A 21,975-nucleotide genomic window follows, 5' to 3' on the forward strand; every position below is an offset into this window, starting at 1 on the left:
TCAAGTAGTGGAGGGAATTTGAAGTAAAAGTTGTCGAGAAGGTATGAATATGTTTACAAAGACACATATGTTTAATCCCTTTCAGTTTTTGGCTTAGATCCAACACCACTTGAGTGTGACGATCATGATGGAACTGCATCGTGATTGGTCCATATTTTCAAGTTGCAGACGACCAATGAGCAGACACCTTGATGGCGATATATACTAGAGCATTTCTCTTTTCATGCATTATTCTTCAGGAATCTTAACGAGAAAATCTGAACATGTCTGGAAGAGGTAAGACCGGAGGAAAAGCGAGAGCCAAGGCTAAGACCAGGTCATCCCGTGCCGGGCTCCAGTTCCCAGTAGGTCGAGTGCACAGACTTCTCCGCAAAGGCAACTATGCTCATCGCGTCGGAGCCGGAGCTCCAGTCTACTTGGCGGCCGTGCTTGAGTATCTGACCGCTGAGATCCTCGAGTTGGCCGGCAATGCTGCCCGCGACAACAAGAAGACCCGCATCATCCCCCGCCATCTGCAGCTGGCTGTGCGTAACGACGAGGAGCTCAACAAACTTCTCGGTGGAGTGACCATCGCTCAGGGCGGTGTGCTGCCCAACATCCAGGCCGTCCTTCTGCCCAAGAAGACCGAGAAGCCCGCCAAGAAGTAAATCTGAAAAGTGTTCTACAACCTCCCAAAGGCTCTTTTAAGAGCCACCCACATCTGTATAAGAACTTCTCTTCCTTTACCAATATGCTACATGATATTCATGAAAATAACGATGATACCAAATATCAATTTAGCCGTAGACGCCTTGCCGGTGCCAACATACTGAGGGAGATACATGATCATTCCAGGCGAGGATGACACAAACAAAAATATTGGCTAATGACACGGTACTGTCTCAACCTCAAGGGGTTGTATTCGGCATACCTGCAATTTCGTTTTCCCCCCCTCACTTGGTGCTCCCGGTCAAATTTGACCGGCCTGTTTTGACCGCTTTAAAAAAACTTTTATTTAACTCACTTTTAAGCTGTAAACAATCTCTCAAACTACTGGTTTGCATGAATAACTGCAGTGAATATACAAAGAATAGACACTGAAATTGTGTGTTGTAGTGGTTTTGTGGTTGTGTACTATCTGATGGATGAAAACAATAGGATCACCCATTCAATTCCAATGGCGGTCATTTTTGACCGGGAACACCACAGGTTTTACAAAGTTGACTAAACCACCCAAAATTCAATGAAAGTGGTTATCAGCAATTTGATATGTTCGAATGCCTAGGGTGGAGGATATCATGAGGCCATGATGCAATAAAATGTAAAACACAATATTGATGAAAGTTGAAAATGGTCCGATTTGACCCGAACACGACAGAAATGTTAAATTAACCGAAAAGTGTAGAAACGATGATTGTTGTTCATGATTTGTTCATGTTTCCCTTGTTCATGATTGTACAAATAATAAATGGATTATATTCTTATTTACTTAAATCATAATACACTGGATTGTTTAATTTAATTTGCATTCCAAATAGAGGATTCTTAGAGGCTTGATGAGGACCTGAGAGAGACTAAAGGCGGAACCTCCAGTACAGGCCCCTCCCAGGTCCTCAACAAGCCTTTATTAAGGACAAAGTGCGCCATCATAAAGTATTGTAACTGCAACAAGCACTGCAACATGTCAGGACGCGGCAAAGGAGGAAAGGGGCTCGGAAAAGGAGGCGCCAAGCGTCACCGCAAAGTACTGCGTGATAACATCCAGGGAATCACCAAGCCCGCCATCCGTCGTCTGGCTCGTCGTGGCGGTGTGAAGCGTATCTCTGGCCTCATCTACGAGGAGACCCGTGGTGTCCTCAAGGTGTTCCTGGAGAACGTGATCCGTGATGCCGTCACCTACACGGAGCACGCCAAGAGGAAGACCGTCACCGCCATGGATGTTGTCTATGCCCTGAAGAGGCAGGGACGCACCCTGTATGGCTTCGGCGGTTAAACCAGTCTCTCAACCAACTAAACCCAAAGGCTCTTTTAAGAGCCACCCAAATTAATTTGAGAAGCTTCCAACTAGTTTGCTTGTAGGCCTATATCGTATTATAAGAATTTGTAAAGTCGCACTTACAAATGATGCGACTTGTAGTTGACCAACAGTCAGTTTCCAGAGCTTGAATTTTAGTAAGTCGTCTACCATTTGACGAAATCAAATGATCTATTAAATGTAGGCCTACTCGATCTACAACAAACTAACAAAAGCAGTAGTGCTTTATTTCCAAAAGACCGCCCGCTCTTCAACTGACTTGACATTTACTATGTTATGCATGTTGTCCTAATCATATATAAGGAGCTTTCTGAATAATCTGGATGTAAATAGTTTGTCTGACTATTGCGTTACATTTATTTATCTTACGCCTTTATCCAAATTAATTTAAAAGTAAAGAAGCACCGCCTTAAATTCCATAGCCTATGTGAATATCCACACTGTCGAGTAGGATCGCTAAACTTCTTACGATTCTAAATTAAAGTACGTTTCTAAGAGGTTGAAATCAAAAGTTTAACTAGTTTTTTTGAGGATATGATTCATGTAGATTAATAATGTAGCCTACCATTCAATATTTATTGTTTAATGATTTAGGGGGTTCTGTTTTGTATTTTTTATATGTAGCCTATATATATATGGTTTTAACGTTTGATATGAAAGGTTGTAGTCCGATACTACTATTGTTGAACGAATATGCATCCTAACCGACAGGAGACGTATTCTAGCCAATCACACAAATGGACGGCCCCTTGTTGATCTGCATGCGCCTCCCATAAATACGGCAGTCGGATGCAGTCCAGTCACTCGACAGACATCATGCCTGCTGACGTTGCTAAACCCGCGCCCAAGAAGGGCTCCAAGAAAGCCGTCTCTAAGACCGCAGTGAAAGGCGGCAAGAAGCGCAGAAAGACCAGGAAGGAGAGCTATGCCATCTACGTGTACAAGGTGCTGAAGCAGGTCCACCCCGACACCGGCATCTCCTCCAAGGCGATGGGGATCATGAACTCCTTCGTCAACGACATCTTCGAGCGCATCGCCGGTGAGGCCTCTCGTCTGGCCCACTACAACAAGCGCTCCACCATCACCTCCAGGGAGATCCAGACCGCCGTCCGCCTGCTGCTCCCCGGTGAGCTGGCCAAGCACGCCGTGTCTGAGGGCACCAAGGCTGTGACCAAGTATACCAGCTCCAAGTAGAGTCTACCACTTGCTGTCAAACAAACGGTCCTTTTAAGGACCACCCAATACTTTCAAAGAGTTTATCCTTACCAAACAATTTATCACTGGGTGTATTATCAACCCGATATTTAACATTTCTCCAAATGGAATTGAATGTTAAATATTAGTTGCCACTATAAAGACCCGTTGGAGTAGCAAGTTTTGTTTTTTTTTTTCTGAGTGAGCTCGAAGTTCTTAAAGGGTTAGGTACGTCGGTAGTCTAATGCAAACTTGAGGCCTGAAAATTCACTTTGAATGTAATGGGTCTATAACGACCTTCACTTCATTAATTTTACTTATAGAATTTTGCACAATATTCAAATGTTGAGTTGCACCTGTATGTAGGGATAGTATACATGTACGGTTGTATAAATCTCCATCACGAGATGTCAGCTCCTGTTATCACGACGAGATGGTGTTGGTTGAACCACGTTAACGCTGCGAGTCTCCTTTTGTCGAAACATGGAGTACAGCTTAAAATAAACGAGCTGTGTGCCATTCCCGCGTTTTACTTTTCAAATTAGAAGACCATATTAATTAATATTAATTGGGCAATATGCCTAGATTTTTATCAGTTTTTTGTTACAAAATAAGCCGTTGGCAGCTTTAGTACATGAACTAAAGTATAGTGGAATACCAATATAGTAAAACGATATTGGATCTCGTAGTTACACTAGTTAACTAGTAGTTACACTAGATCTCTTGTAGTTACACTACAATCCATAACAGAAGATAAGGTCGATTCATGAGGTAGTGCAATAGATGAACAGCATATAACAACCGGCGTAGAATTAAGAAGAATAATGGCTCTTAAAGTTGTGTGGTTGGCTCTTAAAAGAGCCTTTGTGGGGCTGGGGTTCAACAGAACCCATGCGAAAACATCTACTTCTTCTTTGGGGCTGCCTTTTTAGCGGTTTTGGGCTTGGTCACCTTCTTCACTGGCGTCTTCTTGGCTGGCTTGGCAGCCTTTTTGGGGCTCTTTGCTGCCTTCTTCGGGGTCTTCACCACCAATTTCTTAGCTGGGACAGGCTTCTTCGCCTTCTTCGGAGTTGCTTTCTTAGCGGCAGCGGGCTTTGCGGCAGCAGCCTTCTTGGCTGCGGGTTTCTTGCTCTTCTTCGGTGTAGCCTTCTTTACGGCGGCGGGTTTCTTTGCAACGGGCTTCTTTGCAGCGGGCTTCTTGGCTTTCGGGGCGGCAGCCTTTTTGGCTGCTGGCTTCTTCGCCTTGGCCTCCTTGTTCAGCTTGAAAGACCCAGATGCACCGGCGCCCTTGGTCTGGACCAGGATTTCTTTCTTGACGAGTGCTTTGATGGTGGTGTTGACGCGGGAGTTGTTCTTGTCAACGTCGTAGCCGTCGGCGGCCAGAGCCTTCTTCAGAGAGTGCACGGAAACTCCGCTACGCTCTTTGGAAGCGGTGACCGCCTTGACGATCAGCTCGCTCACGCTGGGTCCGGCCTTCTTAGCCTTCACCACCGTCTTCTTCTTCGCTGCTTTCGCCGGGGCGGCGGCAGCGGCAGCGGGGGCAGCAGCAGGAGCAAGTTCAGCCATCTTCTTCGGTTGGTCTGATTCGAGGGTCGGATCAAAAAGTTGTCCTTGGTGCGCCAGTGGGCTGTCCTTATACACGCGATGAGAACCGTAGAGACTCAACCACTGAAGGTTTTCCCGGTGAGGAAGAAATGTCGCCTCGTTTGTGTTTCCTCCATAATTGTATCCGGATTAAATTCATGCACTATGTCAATATTAGACACGACACCGTAACAAACAACAAGAAGACATGTTATATTTTCACCGTACCAAGTTTTATGAACCGTCGATGTCGGGAATATTTCTTAAACATCGTAGATTGTGACGTGACGTGGTTGTGATCTCACTTAGGTTTATTTGAGATTCGTTTATAACAATACGTTAAGACTTAAATAATGCCGGCAGGGCTTTTAAGATGACTGATATTTCAGAGAAACTGTTGGTATGGCTGAATATGTCCTGTGTGTTTGTAGTATAGGCTAAAATGAACGTATTTCGTGGCTGGTAAACACAGGCTTTAATGTAGGGTTGCATATAGCAGCCAGGACAATCAGACACGTGGATTTAAAATACACTGCATATCTTTGTCATCAGGATTATAAGGCTTAACCTTGCATGTTTAACATAAGACATGATCGTTTATATTGTGAAAACTTTACATGTTCAAGATCAATAATGAACCAAACCACGAAGCCAGGCTAATGAATCATTGGCTTTCGTTTTAGTTAGGACAAGTTGGCCGTCAAATCGTTTTATTATTTATTTATGTAGTGGTATTAGTATTTGAGTTCCAAATATGAGTGTCACTACGAGCATTAGATACGTTAAAATGTATTGCCTACGCAAATAAATTACAACCCTTTTCATTCAACTCTGTAAATGCAAGTCAATCTGGCCCGACAAGGACGCGCAATGAGTGCAAAACAGTAGGCCTACTCGTCTTTACGTTTAGTTTTTTCGCTTAACACATTTTTTCGGTATTTACCAAGTTCTAAATAGTAAACTTAAATATTTTAGACTGAAGTTTTGCCAAATGTCTGGCTTCTCACAACACTTTTGAGAAGCTGCATTTAGGCCTACTCTAAGAACCACTCAATGAGTTATCATAGTGTACAGGCGTAATAATATAGATAATTCCCCTTGGACAACAAAAGCGAAGAGTTCTTATAGTACGGTTGTGTTCCTAAGAAGGACCATAGATTAAGTAAGGACGTTTAATCCTACTGCCAACTGCGCAAATACTCACCTGGATTGTCACTCTGAAAACATAGCGTCTGAACAGCACCTCTATTTAGTGGGCATCTTCTTTGATGCAAATAAGGAAACGCTCTTGTAGTGTATTTGGGTGGTCCTTAAAAGGACCGTTTGTTTAAGATGAATTGTATGTTTACTTGGAGCTGGTGTACTTGGTGACAGCCTTGGTGCCCTCAGACACGGCGTGCTTGGCCAGCTCACCGGGGAGCAGCAGGCGGACGGCTGTCTGGATCTCCCTGGAGGTGATGGTGGAGCGCTTGTTGTAGTGGGCCAGACGAGAAGCCTCACCGGCGATTCGCTCGAAGATGTCGTTGACGAAGGAGTTCATGATCCCCATCGCCTTGGAGGAGATGCCGGTGTCGGGGTGGACCTGCTTCAGCACCTTGTACACGTAGATGGCATAACTTTCCTTCCTGGTCTTTCTGCGTTTCTTGCCGCCCTTGACTGCGGTCTTAGAAACGGCTTTCTTGGAGCCCTTCTTGGGAGCAGGTTTTGCAACGTCAGCAGGCATGATGTCTGTCGAATAAAAAGACCTGATTCGACTTCCGTATTTATAGGAGGAGCATGCAAATCAACAAGGGGGAATGCATTTGTGTGATTGGCTAGAATACAGGACTCCTGAGTGTTTCGTTTGGATTACGTCACAGGTGACGAACAAATAATTAACCGCGCATCAAAATATCCGCGCGCGGGCTTTCTTTAAAATATGATCGTATCATTCCCTATATATGTTGCATATTTTGTTTCTCATATTCTGTGTTAGATTAATTTATTCCTAAGCATTATTTTGATATGTTAGTAAGTGTATTATTGTTAGACATTAATGTCTACGCTATAAAATGGGATTCTGAAAAAATTAGAAGGCCACAGCCGACGTACTTTCCGGGTGGAAGTGGAACGTTCAACTCCAGTTTTGGCAGAATGGCTAGCCTAGAACATGGACATTGTGCTTTTTCCCCAGTGGAATTGTATATTTCGGTGACAGATTAGTCGTTGTTGATCATATTTAACACTCGCCCTAAAAGTTATTCATAACGTCTGAGGATGCCCTGTCTGGAGATATGTGGCTATCGTCAATGTGAAAACCTTCAACCAATCGTGGTAGGTATAAATATGATAGGAAAGCTTTTTTAAACGTATTTGGTTGGCTCTTAAAAGAGCCTTTGGGGTCATAGTTGGTTGAGAGACTGGTTTAACCGCCGAAGCCGTACAGGGTGCGTCCCTGCCTCTTCAGGGCATAGACAACATCCATGGCGGTGACGGTCTTCCTCTTGGCGTGCTCGGTGTAGGTGACTGCATCACGGATTACGTTCTCCAGGAACACCTTGAGGACACCGCGGGTCTCCTCGTAGATGAGGCCAGAGATACGCTTCACACCGCCACGACGAGCCAGACGGCGGATGGCGGGCTTGGTGATTCCCTGGATGTTATCACGTAGTACTTTACGGTGACGCTTGGCGCCTCCTTTTCCGAGTCCCTTTCCTCCCTTGCCGCGTCCAGACATGTTGATGCAGAATGCTTACTTAACAGAAAAAATCTTGCTTCTTGTAGGGACGGCTCCGGGGGAGGGGCCAAAGGGAGGCGGAGTGGACAAAGCGCGGAGGAGGGGACAAAGGGAGAGGGAGGGGACTCGGCTTACTTCCGGGTCCTATCAAAATAGGACGATGTCCATCTTCAACGTAGAAGACTCTATATACAAATATGCCTTGTTAATGGTCGACGATATATGTGAAGGTGCATTACCGCCATGCGGCTAGAATGTGGGAAACACCGAATCAAATATAGATATTTATTAACCCTGTTAATTTGAAGAACTTAAACCAGTCTTCATATTTTCCTTCCACAATGCTTCATACATTAAGATTCAATACTCAATAACGTGTTCCACCGAACCACACCCTCCGCCTACCCCCTACTCCTTATCAAACCTCACATCAGTATAATTAACAATTCAAAAGTCCAGATTAGGTTTTAACAATGTTTATTGCACACAAACACCTTCTGGTACACTTGTAACCGTTGAACACATTTCTAAGTTCCAGTCTATTGGCCATTAAACGTGTTGCGTTCCATTTAACAGAAGAACCATAATATTGCTGTCCAACCCAAGCTGCCTCTCGACTTGTCTCAGTTGCCTGGGCACTGAGATCCATTCTCACCTCCTCCCAGGAGTGGACACAATGAGAATTTAATAATCCCGTTTTAATGGGGAAAAATAGTTATGGTTCTTTTTTTTGTGTGATGACTTTTCCAAACAGTGCACTGACAGATGAAATGGGAAATTGTGAAACAAATCACAAGTATATAAATTATTTTTTAAAACCAAAATAAAAGCATAGAATGCAGCACAACATAGGCAACTATAGTCAAAAAAGTGCAAAATCCAAACAATATACATAAAAAGTGCAGAATCCAAACAACAATTAAAATATGCAACATCTACTCTGTGCCAAAAGTGCAAATGATGCCAAATTCAGTGATCGGTCCAGTCTTGGAGTCACACACGCCGGTCCCGCATCGCCTCCACAAGCTGCCCCAGCACACCTGGGGCAGTGACTGGTTGAAGGCTGCCGCAATCTCCTCCCTCCTCAACGCAGTCTCCATCTCCCAACGTCTTTCCGAGTTCTCCAACCTTACGTTGAATTGCTCCCTCTGCGGGACCCAGGTCAGTTCCTGCTGTTTCACATCATCGTTGTGCATCTTACTCAGGAGTATATACGTCTGATCTTGGGTTAACTCCTTTTTCTCTTGCCTGGTTAAAAGGACAATTTCACTGGTGAAAACACAAATCTGTATTGAAAGTGGGTCCTATCTGTAGTCGATTAGTATAATTAATTTCTAATTTCTAACTTCTTGACAGAGAAAAGGCAGAAAGTAACTTTTTTGCGCTTGTGGATTGAAGACAACTCCCACGATGCATCACGATGCACAGCTCCGCAGGCCACTTCCGCTGCTCTAGATCTCCGCCTATCATATCAGACCTCGCTGTTCCATCTACCAAGCTGATACCGCAAGACAGCTTGAAAATCAATTTCACACAACATTTCTAGTGAAGAGTATTAGTCGGTGACCTCATTAGTGAATTACTCTTGAACTTTTGCATGGTACCGGGATGTTCAAGCAGGACAAGGAAAGGACAAGCAGTAAGTTTTCATCTTCTACCTAGAAATTTGGAGCGTTGCAAACAGTGGCTACGGGCTATCAATCATCAGAAGTTTAGAGAAGACACAGCCGTAAAACAAAAGACGGCTTGCAGTCTCCATTTCAAGCCGGAAGACTTTGAATTCAATGTCTTGGGATATTCCGTCAATATTTACCTTTCCATGTGACGACATGTGACAGCCTGGGATGTCTGGAACTAGCAGCCCTTAGCTTATTTGTCTGGAGGTAAGACTCACTTGACTATATTACTGATAGCACACGCTGATAGTCATTTGCAGTAAAGCAGCACATCTCATATGAGTTGTATGGCTGTTTACAAAGTAAATCTGCCTTCTTTCGCATGTTTTTGTCGCATGTTGTTCTAATGTGCCGGTGACTCTAAAACTCGACTCCTCAGCAGTGAAGAAGCAAAGTTGGCAATGTAAAGTTAGATAGACTAGCTACGTTCTATATGTGTTTGCTGTTATCGATGTTTTACTTGTGTTAGTTTGATGTTATTAAAATGTTTATTGAACATATCGCATTTCAGACTCAAACAACGTCTGCTGCAGCTTTGTTTTCGTCGTCAGAAGATGATGAGGAACACCAGTCAGCACCAATGATGTCAACACCAGTCAAGAATCCCCCCTCTGTCCATGCACAGTTTGTAAGTTTGTACAGCATATTGTCTCTAATGGAATTATAAAACTACTGTATGATTAAAATTTGTGGAATTTAACATTGAATATAAACATCTTGTTTGTTTTATAGTCACCATTCCTTAATACACCAGGCCCCAGTGCCAGTAGCCTTGAAGTTGGTGAAACCGACTAAAGCTATCAGCCTGAGTCAACCCTCACCCCCACATCGGCGTCGTCATCAGAAGATGAAGGTGTAAAGGACTTGTGTGAAAAGAAGATCATTGTCAATTAATCCAGCCTCATGTCACTATTCAAATTTTGCCAGATGGGCAGGAAACCGATTTCATCAAAGACCATCTTTGATTATGGGGCACAGAGGATGGTGAGATCTTTCATAGTGCTCTCCTGAAATACCTCCCCAAACGCCAGGCCTTCTCATATGATGGAATGAGGGAGAGGTGCTACCTTGCTATCCTAGAGCACAATGAAAACATTGTGAAAAGGAAACAAGACACCAGAGTGACAGGTGTGTTACCATCTGCTCTTTGAATAGTATAATAACCAAAATTAGATAGTTCACAGCTAACTCAATAGGCATACGTCGCTGAAAGGTTAAATCTATTCCTTGGGAGAGAAGCCTACTAGACAAATCTTCAGTCAGATTTTCTGTGTAATCATATTCCTTGTCATTTACAGGAGAACCACGGTTCAAACAGGTGTACTGCAAGAAGTCCAAGAAATGGGTATTTTTTTTAAAGTTACAGTTCTGGACCTTTTAGGCAAGGTACCCACATTTGTCTACAACAAGTGGTAAACACTTAAATCTCCTCAACTATATGAGGGAATTTGTGAGATTATGAAAAATACAATGTATACCTTTGTTACAACCTGCCCCACTACCGGGGTAGGTTGTAACACCTACTGGGGTAGGTTGTAACAGGTAGACAAAATGCAAAAAAAAACAATGGGACTATAGTATAAACAACAGGGTTTGAAAATAGATTAACCAAACAAAATATTCTTAAACTGTATTGTAAATGAAGACATATGCATCCTGTGTGTGTATGTGTGCGTGTGTGTCTGTGTGTGTGCGTGGGTCTGCGTGTGTGTGCATGTGTGTGATACATTGACAAAGGCAGGCCGGATGCCATCTATTCATATAGGCCTATGCCTATATGAAAAATGGTAGGCTCCATTCAGTTACTGTAGGTGTACAGAAATAATATAATCGTATAACACACAATCCATTCTTCACATAGAGAATAAAGATCATATTAATGTTATGAACAAACTATAAAAAGCATAACGTTTATACTTTGTGTGTGTGTATTTGTGTCTCTTGAGAGAGAGAGAGCTGAACAGTTGTTTTTTTTGAGAACAGGGCAACATCTTCAACATCTTCTCTGTATTTATATCTCTGTATCTATACTTTGTATGTAAGGGGATACAAAACATGCGTTACAACCTACCCCGCCCTGTCATCCATTGCTAAACTAGCTGTATTGGCATGGTGCTTTGACATTAGCAAGGGAGAGATACACCATTCTTTACTAGAGAAACTATAGTTTGACCTGATATAACTCATACAACCTTATCTACAACGGTAAAAGTACTAGAAAAAAAACATTAAAAGAAAAAAAAATTACTATCTTACCTTAAAATTTGGATTTCTCTCGTAACTCCTGGAAAAATGGCGCCAACTAGTGGAACATTTCCATGAGTGATCGTAAAGGAAGGAGGAGGAGACTGAAACGGTCGCATGGCTCATATCTTATCCCTGATTGGCGGAAATGGTGGCGTTACAACTCACCCCGTGTTACAACTATCCCCGGTCTCCCCTACCTAAGAGCTACATGATGTGAAATGACTTCTTACCAGTGGTAACACCCTGCCGTGGGCTGGATGTCCCTGCTGTTGGAGGTGGCTGTTGCAGTGTCAAATCCGTGTCTGGTGCCAGAGTGGGTACAGAAGGAACTCTGCTGGTGGGGCTTCGTCGGTGGTGTATGGGCTCTCCTTTTCAATGCTGGAAGTGGATTCTTTAACACAAGTGAACACGCACAACTTTTAGTACATGCACACGATGTGAAACCGTGCAAAAAAAACATAACACAGTTCGCCAAAAGTACAAATTCGTTGTGGTCATGCTGATTTAGGGTGTTCTTGTCAGAAAGTGAATACTTTAGCAGAACATGGAGATAGCATTTATTGCTAAGAAGTAGTTGGCTTGCTACAGGATGCCACAATGTTACCTCCAAACAAGTTTAAATTTCAAATATCCTTGTTTGTTCAAAGTTAGCTTCCCACCAATGGGATATGTGAAGTTGAGTGTTGCTTTTGAGAAGACTTACAAGCAACAATCCTCCTCGTCTGTGATTGGTTCCCTATCTCAGGCGAAAATCGGATCCATGGAATCCAGGCTGCCTAGCAGCGCGAAATGAAATCACGTGCAAGGCAGCATGGGTCGTATACCCAGGCTATGGGGTGGTAGGGTGGGGGTGGGAGCGGGGGAGGGGGGCGGGGCCGTGCGATCGTTGCCGCGCTATTTGAAGCCACTGCAGTGGGCGTGGTTTCCTTGGGGATTTGAATATTTTCTAAATATTTAGCTTTACACTTGGCGACACATTTATATATAAATTTAAGATTTTGATTTAGAAACATTTAGATTTAACATTTAGATATACATTTAGATTTAGATATAACATTTAGATTTAACACGTAACATTTAGATATGCATTTAGGATTTAGATTTAGATCTAACATTTAGATTTAACATTTAGATATAAATTTAAGATTTATATTTATGTAACATATGGGACGCTAGGACCCAGGTCACCAGGTGGGGAACCTAGCAACAGCAGCCTCACAGTACATGAGACTAGGATCTCGCGGCACTTTGCAAGTCCACGTTTGTTCTCGTAGCTCACCCTCGTCCATGCTCCTGTTGCCGGCGTCGCAGGTCTGAGAAGAAAAGAGTGTGTCGGTTGGTGCCATGAGGGTTAAATTGCATTGTACCTCGTACCTGTAGGCCTTACCTCGTAGCAGTTTAAGATATTAATCATCAGCACTTAATGACAAGCAGCATTAGCTGTCCCAGTCAATCTACTGTATTACCTGGATGCGCTACAGCTTAGCTCAAAGCAGGCTGAACTGGCGACACACGTCGGCAGGGCAGCCACTGTTCTCTCCTCCCAGAAATCCTTATAATTAGTGTCTCCATTTTTGTTTTGTTGCGCTTACCTTGATAGTTGTGACCATCCACCTTTCCATGGTGTCGTAGAATTTAATGTTTGCTCTGGAAGTGTGCAGTGCCTTCAAACCTTTAAGTATTCAGTGTTTTGAGCTGTTTAAGTGTGCAGTGCCTTTGAACCTTTAATTGTGCAGTGTCTTTGAAGTGTGCAGTGCCTTCGAACCTTTAAATACATAACAGTATTCACCTGGTTATGTGTGTGTCCAACTCTAGGTATCAGCCTTATCAAATACAAAAGTATTGATTTTATTGTTGAGGGGATATTGTTAAAATAAACTTTATTTTTGTATAACTTCAAGAGCCTCTGCTTGTCCTTGCCCTAATAGGTATTAACCTGAGTGGGGAGTGGTTGCTGTAAATTAGTCACACTGCGTGTAGTCCAGGGTCTCTCCCCTTTAAAGAGTGGCGTTGTCATACACAAGTAATCCTAGTGCCGGTCACATTTATATTTAACATTTTGATTTATATATGACATTTATATATAATATTTAACTAAATGTTTTGTTTACATTTGACATATTGTTGACAATTACATATAACGTGTTGTTTTACACGAATTTCTGTCTCAAATGTGAGGAAAATGTGCTAAATGTGTAGACTGGCTAACGCCAGACCTCATCCTAATATATTGAGATGTGGTCTGGGAACCACACATTCATTTTCTCGTATTTGAGTCGTGGTTTACGATTGCCCGGAGCCGTTTATTGGGCGCTACGAAAGTATCATATGAGTCTGTACGTAGCTCATAGCCAAGCAAAGCCTGTTGGTAGCAGGGCAAAGACATCCTTCTTGGTAATGAAAGAGTTTAACGCCGAAAATTGCTATTTTTTCAAAAGAAACTTATAACACTATCTAAGGCTGCATCCAAAGGTAACGCGTCCGCTGCCATTTTGGATCCGTAAACTACAAGCTTCTGTGTGTTGCAAGATGTCGTCATCGTCTTGCCGTCCCTCCCCGTTCTGTGATTGGTTCCCTATCTCAGGCGAAAATCGGATCCATGGAATCCAGGCTGCCTTGCAGCACGAAATGAAATCGCGAGCAAGGCAGCATGGGTCGTATACCCAGGCTACTAAATGTGAAGAAAGTGAGCTAAATGTTGAAAACGTATCAGCTACGAAAATGTAACTGAATTTTCGCAATAGGCACCCCATATATGAATGCTATACAAGCCAAGCTGGCTTTAAACTTGCCTAAGAACTGAGATCCATTCTCGAGTTAATGACAGATTATTTGCTGTTTGACCATTGTTTATATTTTTTCAATTTATGAGTTTCCATTGTAGCATTTACGACTCTGGCTATAAGTCTCTTTAAATCAATCTGCACCTTATTTTGGCAGATCTTAATGCGGCCTTATTTCAGTGGCGGCACTACTGTTTATCCATGTTGGATTTCAGCAGTCTAAAACAAACGTTGAAGAATCAAAAACAGTGTTAAAATGTTTGCGTCAAGATTCGACAAATCAAATTGGATTATCGTTTCTTGAATTACTTCCAATACCATGAGAACGGTATACATCTGTAGGTATTGGTCATATCTGCCACCATCTACTCTTGGTATACCGTTTTATTTGTCTAAAGTAACCTACCATCTGACTTCAAGTCAGTTGACTGTTTTCACAACACGTCAATCCAAGTTATTGATAATATGGCATTAACTCCAACCGATACTAAGGTCCATATCAATTATTCAGTGCAGATTTGATCACTAGACCATGGTAAAAGTCTCTTAGAATTATTTGGTTGGCTCTTAAAAGAGCCTTTGGGTTTATTGTTGGTCGTAATAATGGTTTAACCGCCGAAGCCGTACAGGGTGCGTCCCTGCCTCTTCAGGGCATAGACAACATCCATGGCGGTGACGGTCTTCCTCTTGGCGTGCTCGGTGTAGGTGACGGCATCACGGATCACGTTCTCCAGGAACACCTTGAGGACACCGCGGGTCTCCTCGTAGATGAGGCCAGAGATACGCTTCACACCGCCGCGACGAGCCAGACGGCGGATGGCGGGCTTGGTGATTCCCTGGATGTTATCACGCAGTACTTTACGGTGACGCTTGGCGCCTCCTTTTCCGAGCCCCTTTCCTCCTTTGCCGCGTCCAGACATGTTCGAGAAGCTTTGGTAGTCAACTCAATGTGCCACTAAACGGGCGCTCTGACTTTATAAAGGCTTCCTGAGGACCTTCGAGAGATTCAGGGCAGGCCTACTGTTACAGATCCCTCCCATTCTCTACAGGCCCCTCCCATTGACCTTTATTCATCACAGAAACCTCCCTTTACACAACTCGATTAAAAATAAAACCATAACCAACTTATTAATATAACTTGGAGCGGGCGATGGCATTCGTAGTATATCGATTAAACAGCATGAAAAAAGTAACTAGTGAATATATATAAATTATATGTAGAATAAGATAAGGGTTTCCTAATTAGTGTGATGAGCTTCATTTGGCATATTCGTGGTGTGTCTAACACTGATTTTCCAAACAGGCTTTCTACAAAGAAAACAAAGTTATATCTCCTAAACCCGTTTCAGTGAAACATTACCCATATACAACCGGCATTTTCACACCTCTTGCTTTTACTGGAGACGTGAGACATTGAAAGCTCATTGTAGCAACTAAATGTTATTCCATGCATCATCTTCAGCACAGAAAAGGGTTTACATATTGAAGAAATGATTCTCTTAGGGGTGATGCTATTGAGCTAACAACGGGGACCATGTCAACGTAATTATTGGCCACTTGAAGCTTTAGAGGATTACTTTTAACTTGTGTTGATGCATTATGTCCGGTTTTTCTTGAGACCACCCTAACAAACACAGGGTTAGGTCTATGTAAAGATCTTAAAATAATCAGAATAGGGCCTCCTGCTTCTATTTGAGATAAATATTTCAGTTGACATTATGGACGGAATATCTCTTAGTAGATTTTGAGTGGCTCTTAAAAGAGCCTTTTTTGATTGTAGACGGATTTTAAGTTTACTTCTTGGCGGGCTTCTCGGTCTTCTTAGGCAGAAGGACGGCCTGGATGTTGGGCAGCACGCCGCCCTGAGCGATGGTCACTCCACCGAGAAGTTTGTTGAGCTCCTCATCGTTACGCACGGCCAGCTGCAGGTGGCGGGGGATGATACGGGTCTTCTTGTTGTCGCGGGCAGCATTGCCGGCCAACTCGAGGATCTCAGCGGTGAGATACTCCAGCACGGCAGCCAGGTAGACTGGAGCTCCGGCTCCGACGCGATGAGCATAGTTGCCTTTGCGGAGAAGTCTGTGAACACGGCCGACAGGGAACTGGAGCCCGGCACGGGATGACCTGGTCTTAGCCTTGGCTCTCGCTTTTCCTCCGGTCTTTCCTCGTCCAGACATGATTAGCAAGGTTTGAATTCAGACGTTACAGTGGCTAAGATCGACGGCCAACTGGTTTATATATCCAACCATGTCTTTCCTTATTGGCCAGATCACATGTTATAAAACGGACCAATCACGTACCACCTAGGCTTTTTATCCATGCCCGATAGGTGGCAGCATTTTCCCGTAAGATAAAATGTGGCAGTGTATTACTTAAGGGGAGCAAATAAATACCTCTATACAGTGTAGCCATCACTTATTTAGGCAAATTTAAAATCAATGTTATCAGAATATACAAATGCATGATGAAATGTATGCATTGATGTATCTCATACTTTGCTTCTGTAGCAGATTGATATGTCTCCTCTGGCCATGCTAACTTGATAGACTTCCCGCTTTCTGCCCCTGCATACTTTGGGCGGTAAACCCCCTTCTTATCTTCCCAGTCTGTTGTAACAACCTCATGGTAAAAGGTGGAATTGTTTTAAGCCACATTTTTCAATATGATTCGTGTTGCCTGTTCATACGCTAGTATTTTATAACGACCTTACAAAAAGATGTCGGTCTTAGCCATTTTAACCTACTAGGTATTTTGGTAATGGCAATGTAGCCTATGTTGTAAATCTTACCAGACTGTTTCAAAGTACGGCAACTTTAGGGAAAAGACAGCGTTCCTTTCTTGAACATTTTACATAACCAGCAAATTAACGTCTCTTGCCAACCGCAACCATCTGCGAACACACTACACAAAATCACTCACCTACACTTCCAAATGTGGATATGATTTAACTGTCGAAACATTGTAATTATAAGACTGATACACATATTGTATTGGTACATAAGTTAATGATATGCCTGTGCGGATAAAGTTCTTTTAAGCATGTGTGTGGCTCTTAAAAGAGCCTTTTTTTTCTTTAACGTTGACCAAATTATGCGCGCTCTCCGCGGATACGGCGGGCGAGTTGGATGTCCTTGGGCATTATGGTGACCCTCTTGGCGTGGATGGCGCACAAGTTGGTGTCCTCGAACAGACCAACAAGGTAAGCCTCACTGGCCTCCTGAAGAGCCATCACAGCGGAGCTCTGGAAGCGGAGGTCGGTCTTGAAGTCCTGAGCGATCTCCCTCACCAGGCGCTGGAAGGGCAGCTTGCGGATCAGCAGCTCGGTTGATTTCTGATAACGACGGATCTCTCTCAGCGCTACTGTTCCAGGCCTGTAACGATGGGGCTTCTTCACGCCACCGGTAGCCGGGGCACTCTTACGGGCAGCCTTAGTGGCGAGCTGCTTCCTGGGCGCTTTGCCACCGGTAGATTTACGCGCGGTCTGCTTTGTTCTTGCCATTTCAACTTGGATTTTCAAGTCAGAGTAAAGCTCTGCAGAGTCTGCCAGACATTATATAAGGCCATAACCGCTAAACAGTGATTGGTCCTTGTAAAGACGCTGTGATAGGCGGTACATAGGGCTGAAGTCCCGCTCTCGCAATGGGGCCCGCCCCTTTCTTTCCATTTCAGCTGGAGCGATCAAGTGTTTACTATTTCCTGTGTGTAGCCAGAATATTACATTTTTATTAAGGGCATTTCGCAGAAACTTTAATCCAAAGCGATTTACAATAAATAAATGCATGTGTCAAGAAGAATAAGTACAAGAAGAAGAATATCAGTAGGCAAGGCCTCTCTCACTCATACTATTAACTGAATCCAGTGAGTTAACCATCACACCATGAAATGTTTAAACCTACATTCAGTCGGCATCTTTAGTCATAGTGCATCACCCAAGTGGGTGCTACACACTGGTGGTGGTTAGTGAGGTCCCCCCCTTCACTGAAAAGCGTCTTTGAGTGTCTAGAAAAGCGCTATATAAATTCAATACATTATTATTATTATTCCATACTATCTGCATGCGTTTATATATATATTTATATATATATAATATTCCATTTGTGACGCAACAGTGTTTACGACATAACTATCAGTATCAAAAAAAATATTGCAGCACTTTAACCAAAATATTATGAATAGGCTACGATAGAGCCAATTGGACACAGGTCAAGGAAAGGACAATACTCGTTGCCTTTTTCCCTTTCCACCAGATGAAAGGGCCTAACAAAGATTTTTCATAACTGGAAGGTGTATGATTAGCTCTTAAAATAGCCTTTCAGGTGTTTACATTTACCAATCAATCTGTGGAGCCTCATATAATACGCAAGCGGTGCAGTAACCGCGGAACAATTTATTGGGCCGTTTAGGAGGTAATCTGGAAATATACCACGGCTAAATTGTTAATCTATTCGCGGGCATCCAGTCATGTTTTCTGTGTTCAGTTTAGAATTTAGACTTTTTAGATGGGGTGAAAGGTAGTAACATTCACGAATTAATCTTGCTTGAACTCGAAAATAAAATGTTTTCGATGCAAATAAGGAAACCCTCTTGTAGTGTATTTGGGTGGTCCTTAAAAGGACCGTTTGTTTAAGATCAGGTGGCAAGTCTACTTGGAGCTGGTGTACTTGGTGACAGCCTTGGTGCCCTCAGACACGGCGTGCTTGGCCAGCTCACCGGGAAGCAGCAGACGGACGGCGGTCTGGATCTCCCTGGAGGTGATGGTAGAGCGCTTGTTGTAGTGGGCCAGACGGGAGGCCTCACCGGCAATGCGCTCAAAGATGTCGTTGACGAAGGAGTTCATGATCCCCATCGCCTTGGAGGAGATGCCAGTGTCGGGGTGGACCTGCTTCAGCACCTTGTACACGTAGATGGCATAGCTCTCCTTCCTGGTCTTTCTGCGCTTCTTGCCGCCCTTAACAGCGGTCTTCGAAACGGCTTTCTTGGAGCCCTTCTTGGGAGCGGGTTTGGCAACGTCAGCAGGCATGATGTCGGAAGAATGAATACCAGCGCTCGACTGCCATCTTTATAGGAGGCGCATGCAAATCAACAAGGGGCAACGGCATCTGTGCGATTGGCTAGAATACAGGACCCTTGAGTGTTCCGTCTAGATAACCTAGCTAGGCAAAGATTCTATAACCGCGCAACAAATTAACCGCGCGCGCGGGCTTTTTTGAATTCAGCGATTGTATAGGCCTACTATTTTTGTGTGAGTTATTGGTGGTTTATACGCATTCATAGTTGCTCATTATGGTTATGTTTGTTTTAATAATAAGAACATCAAGAGCTATATGCCTTGTTCACATATTTGACGTTACCTTAGCTAAAAACCCGGTCTGCTTTGAATTAATTAATTGAGTTCGTTATATTCAAATATTTTTGGTCACAGTTAAGCGCCTATATATATGCACACACACATACACTGGGCTTATTAACGGAAATACATTTGGTCAAATAAACTCAGAAACATGAATAGCATACCAAGCAGTTATTCGGCTGTTCTTTCTCCCGGTTCCTGTGTCTCCAGCATGTTTTGCTGTGCATCATTGGGTGGATCAAATCGATCGAGAAAGGAGAAAGTATGTAGTCTCCCCACGGACGGTCATCAGTCTATTTATCATCAGTCATCAGAATCAATCAGACTACCCTATACATATGTAATATAATCAAACATTAAATTAAGTTAATAGGCAATACTTATTGAAACACACCGTTTACATGGATCTTTAGTGTTATTGGTCTTTTACAAAAACAAAAAAGATAAAGAAATGAAATAGATGTACTGGCTCGTCAGTTGCTGACAGCAGGCGGGAAACATGGAAACTGATAACCCAACTTGGCAGCCCCATGAAAACAATGATACGAACATATCAAAGACATAGAAAACTAAAAGTGAGGTTATCGGATTCAAACACTTCAATTGCATTTGTTTCAAAAGACCGACGTTTTTTTATTTTTAGAAAAATAAGCAGGGAAAGGCTTTCCTACCCAAAGGAGCGGAGACTCGTTGGGTTCTTGAGGTTCTATTTAATTAAAATCTCATACCATATACATATGTAAGCTTTTGCAAAGAATAGTTCGAAATTTGACAGGAGTCATTTGTCATGACAGATTGTATTTGTGGGGAGTGAGCGTAACGCCTCTGGATTACAGGTACCCCTTACAAAAAAAGAAAGGCCCTTTATAAAAACTTTTTTTATTCCCAAGCATTCAAACCCTACCGTGATAGTTTGTGGTCAGTTCTAGATAAGGCATGTCGCCCTAAGCCCGTCGTGTTTTTAGCTTGCTTTATATGCATTCCATACACCCAAAATACTGCTCTAAAAAGGGACAGCGTCTGCATAGTTAAAGGTATAGCTCTTTGTGCCGTATTTGAGTGGTCCTTAAAAGGACCGTTGGTTTGAGTTCAGGTGGCAGTCTACTTGGAGCTGGTGTACTTGGTCACAGCCTTGGTACCCTCAGACACGGCGTGCTTGGCCAGCTCACCGGGGAGCAGCAGGCGGACGGCGGTCTGGATCTCCCTGGAGGTGATGGTGGAGCGCTTGTTGTAGTGAGCAAGGCGAGAGGCCTCACCGGCGATGCGCTCGAATATGTCGTTGACGAAGGAGTTCATGATCCCCATCGCCTTGGAGGAGATGCCGGTGTCGGGGTGGACCTGCTTCAGCACCTTGTACACGTAGATGGCATAGCTCTCCTTCCTGGTCTTTCTGCGCTTCTTGCCGCCCTTGACTGCGGTCTTAGAGACGGCTTTCTTGGAGCCCTTCTTGGGAGCGGGTTTGGCAACGTCAGCAGGCATGATGTCCGTCGAATGATCAGATCACGTTCGACTGCCATATTTATAGGAGGGGCATGCAAATCAACAAGGGGCAGTCCATGTGTGCGATTGGCTAGAATACACGACTCCTGTGTATCCGCTATTGGTTAAGATACATATCGTTGTATCATTAAAGCAGAGTAGAGTATCCGAGTAGAGAGAGAACCTTCCATATCCTACGTTAAAAGCTTTATATATATATTTGTATGTTATATTTTATATATATTTTAATATACAACTCGTAAGATGCTTACTGATCCGATTCAGGATGTACCTTCCGACCGGTTCAATAGTCTGATCCAATACATCAATCATTACTATGTATGGAAGCCAATCAAATCATGAGTATACATACAGCACATACATATGACATCTCTCATTAACAATCTACATTGATCCCATCCTCCAAAAAGACGCATCAGTTAAATCATTTATGTATTACTTCATTGATTCTTGCCAGCTCTGTTCCGTCTCGATGACGTCACAGTTGACGGAGCAACAAATTAACCGCGCGCGGGCTTTTTTGAATTCAACCATCGAATCCTCTTTATAGTGTTACAGGGAAAGGCTTTCAAAAACTCAGGGGGTAGAGACTCGTTGGGCGTATGTGAGGAAATTACTTTAAATTAACTATGAGAAACATCTTGCCATCGTGAAACCAGTGTTGCCGAATTAACAAAGGGCCCTGTTCAAAGGGAATTCCATGTGTCGTTTATTACACCTCCAGATACCCCTCTGCCATGAGCCCTTTAACTCATGTTTAGATCAGAGCTGGCCCTAGGGTGAACGTGACCACTGAAGCAGTTATCCCTCTGTAGTCAATGAACTCAGTCTATTGCTCAGTTCACTTAGATATTTAGGTTAAGTATAGAGTATATAAGTATATAAGGTAAGTATTGTTACAATTAAAGCTA

At 43.2% G+C, this 21,975-nt stretch overlaps 10 protein-coding genes and 1 pseudogene across 11 annotated transcripts; 3 read left to right on the forward strand and 8 right to left on the reverse strand.

Annotated features, from left to right (window-relative positions):
• Positions 1–263: 263 nt before the first annotated feature.
• On the forward strand, positions 264–647 carry LOC307082402 (histone H2A; the record flags this gene model as incomplete). The annotated part of the gene is made up of 1 exon (XM_079745957.1): positions 264–647. The coding sequence occupies one exon, from the start codon at positions 264–266 to the stop codon at positions 645–647; it is 384 nt and encodes a 127-aa protein (XP_079602083.1).
• A 1,013-nt stretch (positions 648–1,660) lies between these two features.
• LOC307083013 (histone H4) lies at positions 1,661–1,972 on the forward strand (the record flags this gene model as incomplete). Its single annotated transcript, XM_079746790.1, has 1 exon — positions 1,661–1,972. The coding sequence occupies one exon, from the start codon at positions 1,661–1,663 to the stop codon at positions 1,970–1,972; it is 312 nt and encodes a 103-aa protein (XP_079602916.1).
• Positions 1,973–2,743: 771 nt separating this feature from the next.
• On the forward strand, positions 2,744–3,208 carry LOC307082475 (histone H2B 1/2-like; the record flags this gene model as incomplete). The annotated part of the gene is made up of 1 exon (XM_079746063.1): positions 2,744–3,208. Exon 1 carries the CDS (start codon positions 2,804–2,806, stop codon positions 3,206–3,208), a length of 405 nt encoding a protein of 134 aa, XP_079602189.1. The 5' UTR covers positions 2,744–2,803.
• Positions 3,209–4,111: 903 nt separating this feature from the next.
• LOC307082472 (histone H1.10-like) lies at positions 4,112–4,774 on the reverse strand (the record flags this gene model as incomplete). The annotated part of the gene is made up of 1 exon (XM_079746061.1): positions 4,112–4,774. The coding sequence occupies one exon, from the start codon at positions 4,772–4,774 to the stop codon at positions 4,112–4,114; it is 663 nt and encodes a 220-aa protein (XP_079602187.1).
• Positions 4,775–6,137: 1,363 nt separating this feature from the next.
• Positions 6,138–6,594, reverse strand: LOC307082473 (histone H2B 1/2-like; annotated as a pseudogene). The gene has a single exon. The product of its transcript is annotated as a histone H2B 1/2-like (transcript).
• Positions 6,595–7,196: 602 nt separating this feature from the next.
• Positions 7,197–7,508, reverse strand: LOC307082474 (histone H4; the record flags this gene model as incomplete). The annotated part of the gene is made up of 1 exon (XM_079746062.1): positions 7,197–7,508. One exon carries the CDS (start codon positions 7,506–7,508, stop codon positions 7,197–7,199), a length of 312 nt encoding a protein of 103 aa, XP_079602188.1.
• Positions 7,509–14,822: 7,314 nt separating this feature from the next.
• On the reverse strand, positions 14,823–15,134 carry LOC307082477 (histone H4; the record flags this gene model as incomplete). The annotated part of the gene is made up of 1 exon (XM_079746065.1): positions 14,823–15,134. One exon carries the CDS (start codon positions 15,132–15,134, stop codon positions 14,823–14,825), a length of 312 nt encoding a protein of 103 aa, XP_079602191.1.
• Positions 15,135–16,007: 873 nt separating this feature from the next.
• On the reverse strand, positions 16,008–16,391 carry LOC307082229 (histone H2A; the record flags this gene model as incomplete). The annotated part of the gene is made up of 1 exon (XM_079745731.1): positions 16,008–16,391. The coding sequence occupies one exon, from the start codon at positions 16,389–16,391 to the stop codon at positions 16,008–16,010; it is 384 nt and encodes a 127-aa protein (XP_079601857.1).
• A 911-nt stretch (positions 16,392–17,302) lies between these two features.
• Positions 17,303–17,713, reverse strand: LOC307082261 (histone H3.2; the record flags this gene model as incomplete). Its single annotated transcript, XM_079745777.1, has 1 exon — positions 17,303–17,713. The coding sequence occupies one exon, from the start codon at positions 17,711–17,713 to the stop codon at positions 17,303–17,305; it is 411 nt and encodes a 136-aa protein (XP_079601903.1).
• A 1,143-nt stretch (positions 17,714–18,856) lies between these two features.
• On the reverse strand, positions 18,857–19,292 carry LOC307082516 (histone H2B 1/2-like; the record flags this gene model as incomplete). The annotated part of the gene is made up of 1 exon (XM_079746129.1): positions 18,857–19,292. The coding sequence occupies exon 1, from the start codon at positions 19,232–19,234 to the stop codon at positions 18,857–18,859; it is 378 nt and encodes a 125-aa protein (XP_079602255.1). The 5' UTR covers positions 19,235–19,292.
• A 1,172-nt stretch (positions 19,293–20,464) lies between these two features.
• Positions 20,465–21,058, reverse strand: LOC307082817 (histone H2B 1/2-like). The gene has a single exon (XM_079746535.1). It carries the CDS (start codon positions 21,041–21,043, stop codon positions 20,666–20,668), a length of 378 nt encoding a protein of 125 aa, XP_079602661.1. The 5' UTR covers positions 21,044–21,058; the 3' UTR covers positions 20,465–20,665.
• Between the last annotated feature and the right edge of the window lie 917 nt (positions 21,059–21,975).

This window comes from Pollachius pollachius (genome assembly GCF_949987615.1).
Source record: "Pollachius pollachius genome assembly, chromosome: 11".
NCBI classification, from domain to species: domain Eukaryota; kingdom Metazoa; phylum Chordata; class Actinopteri; order Gadiformes; family Gadidae; genus Pollachius; species Pollachius pollachius.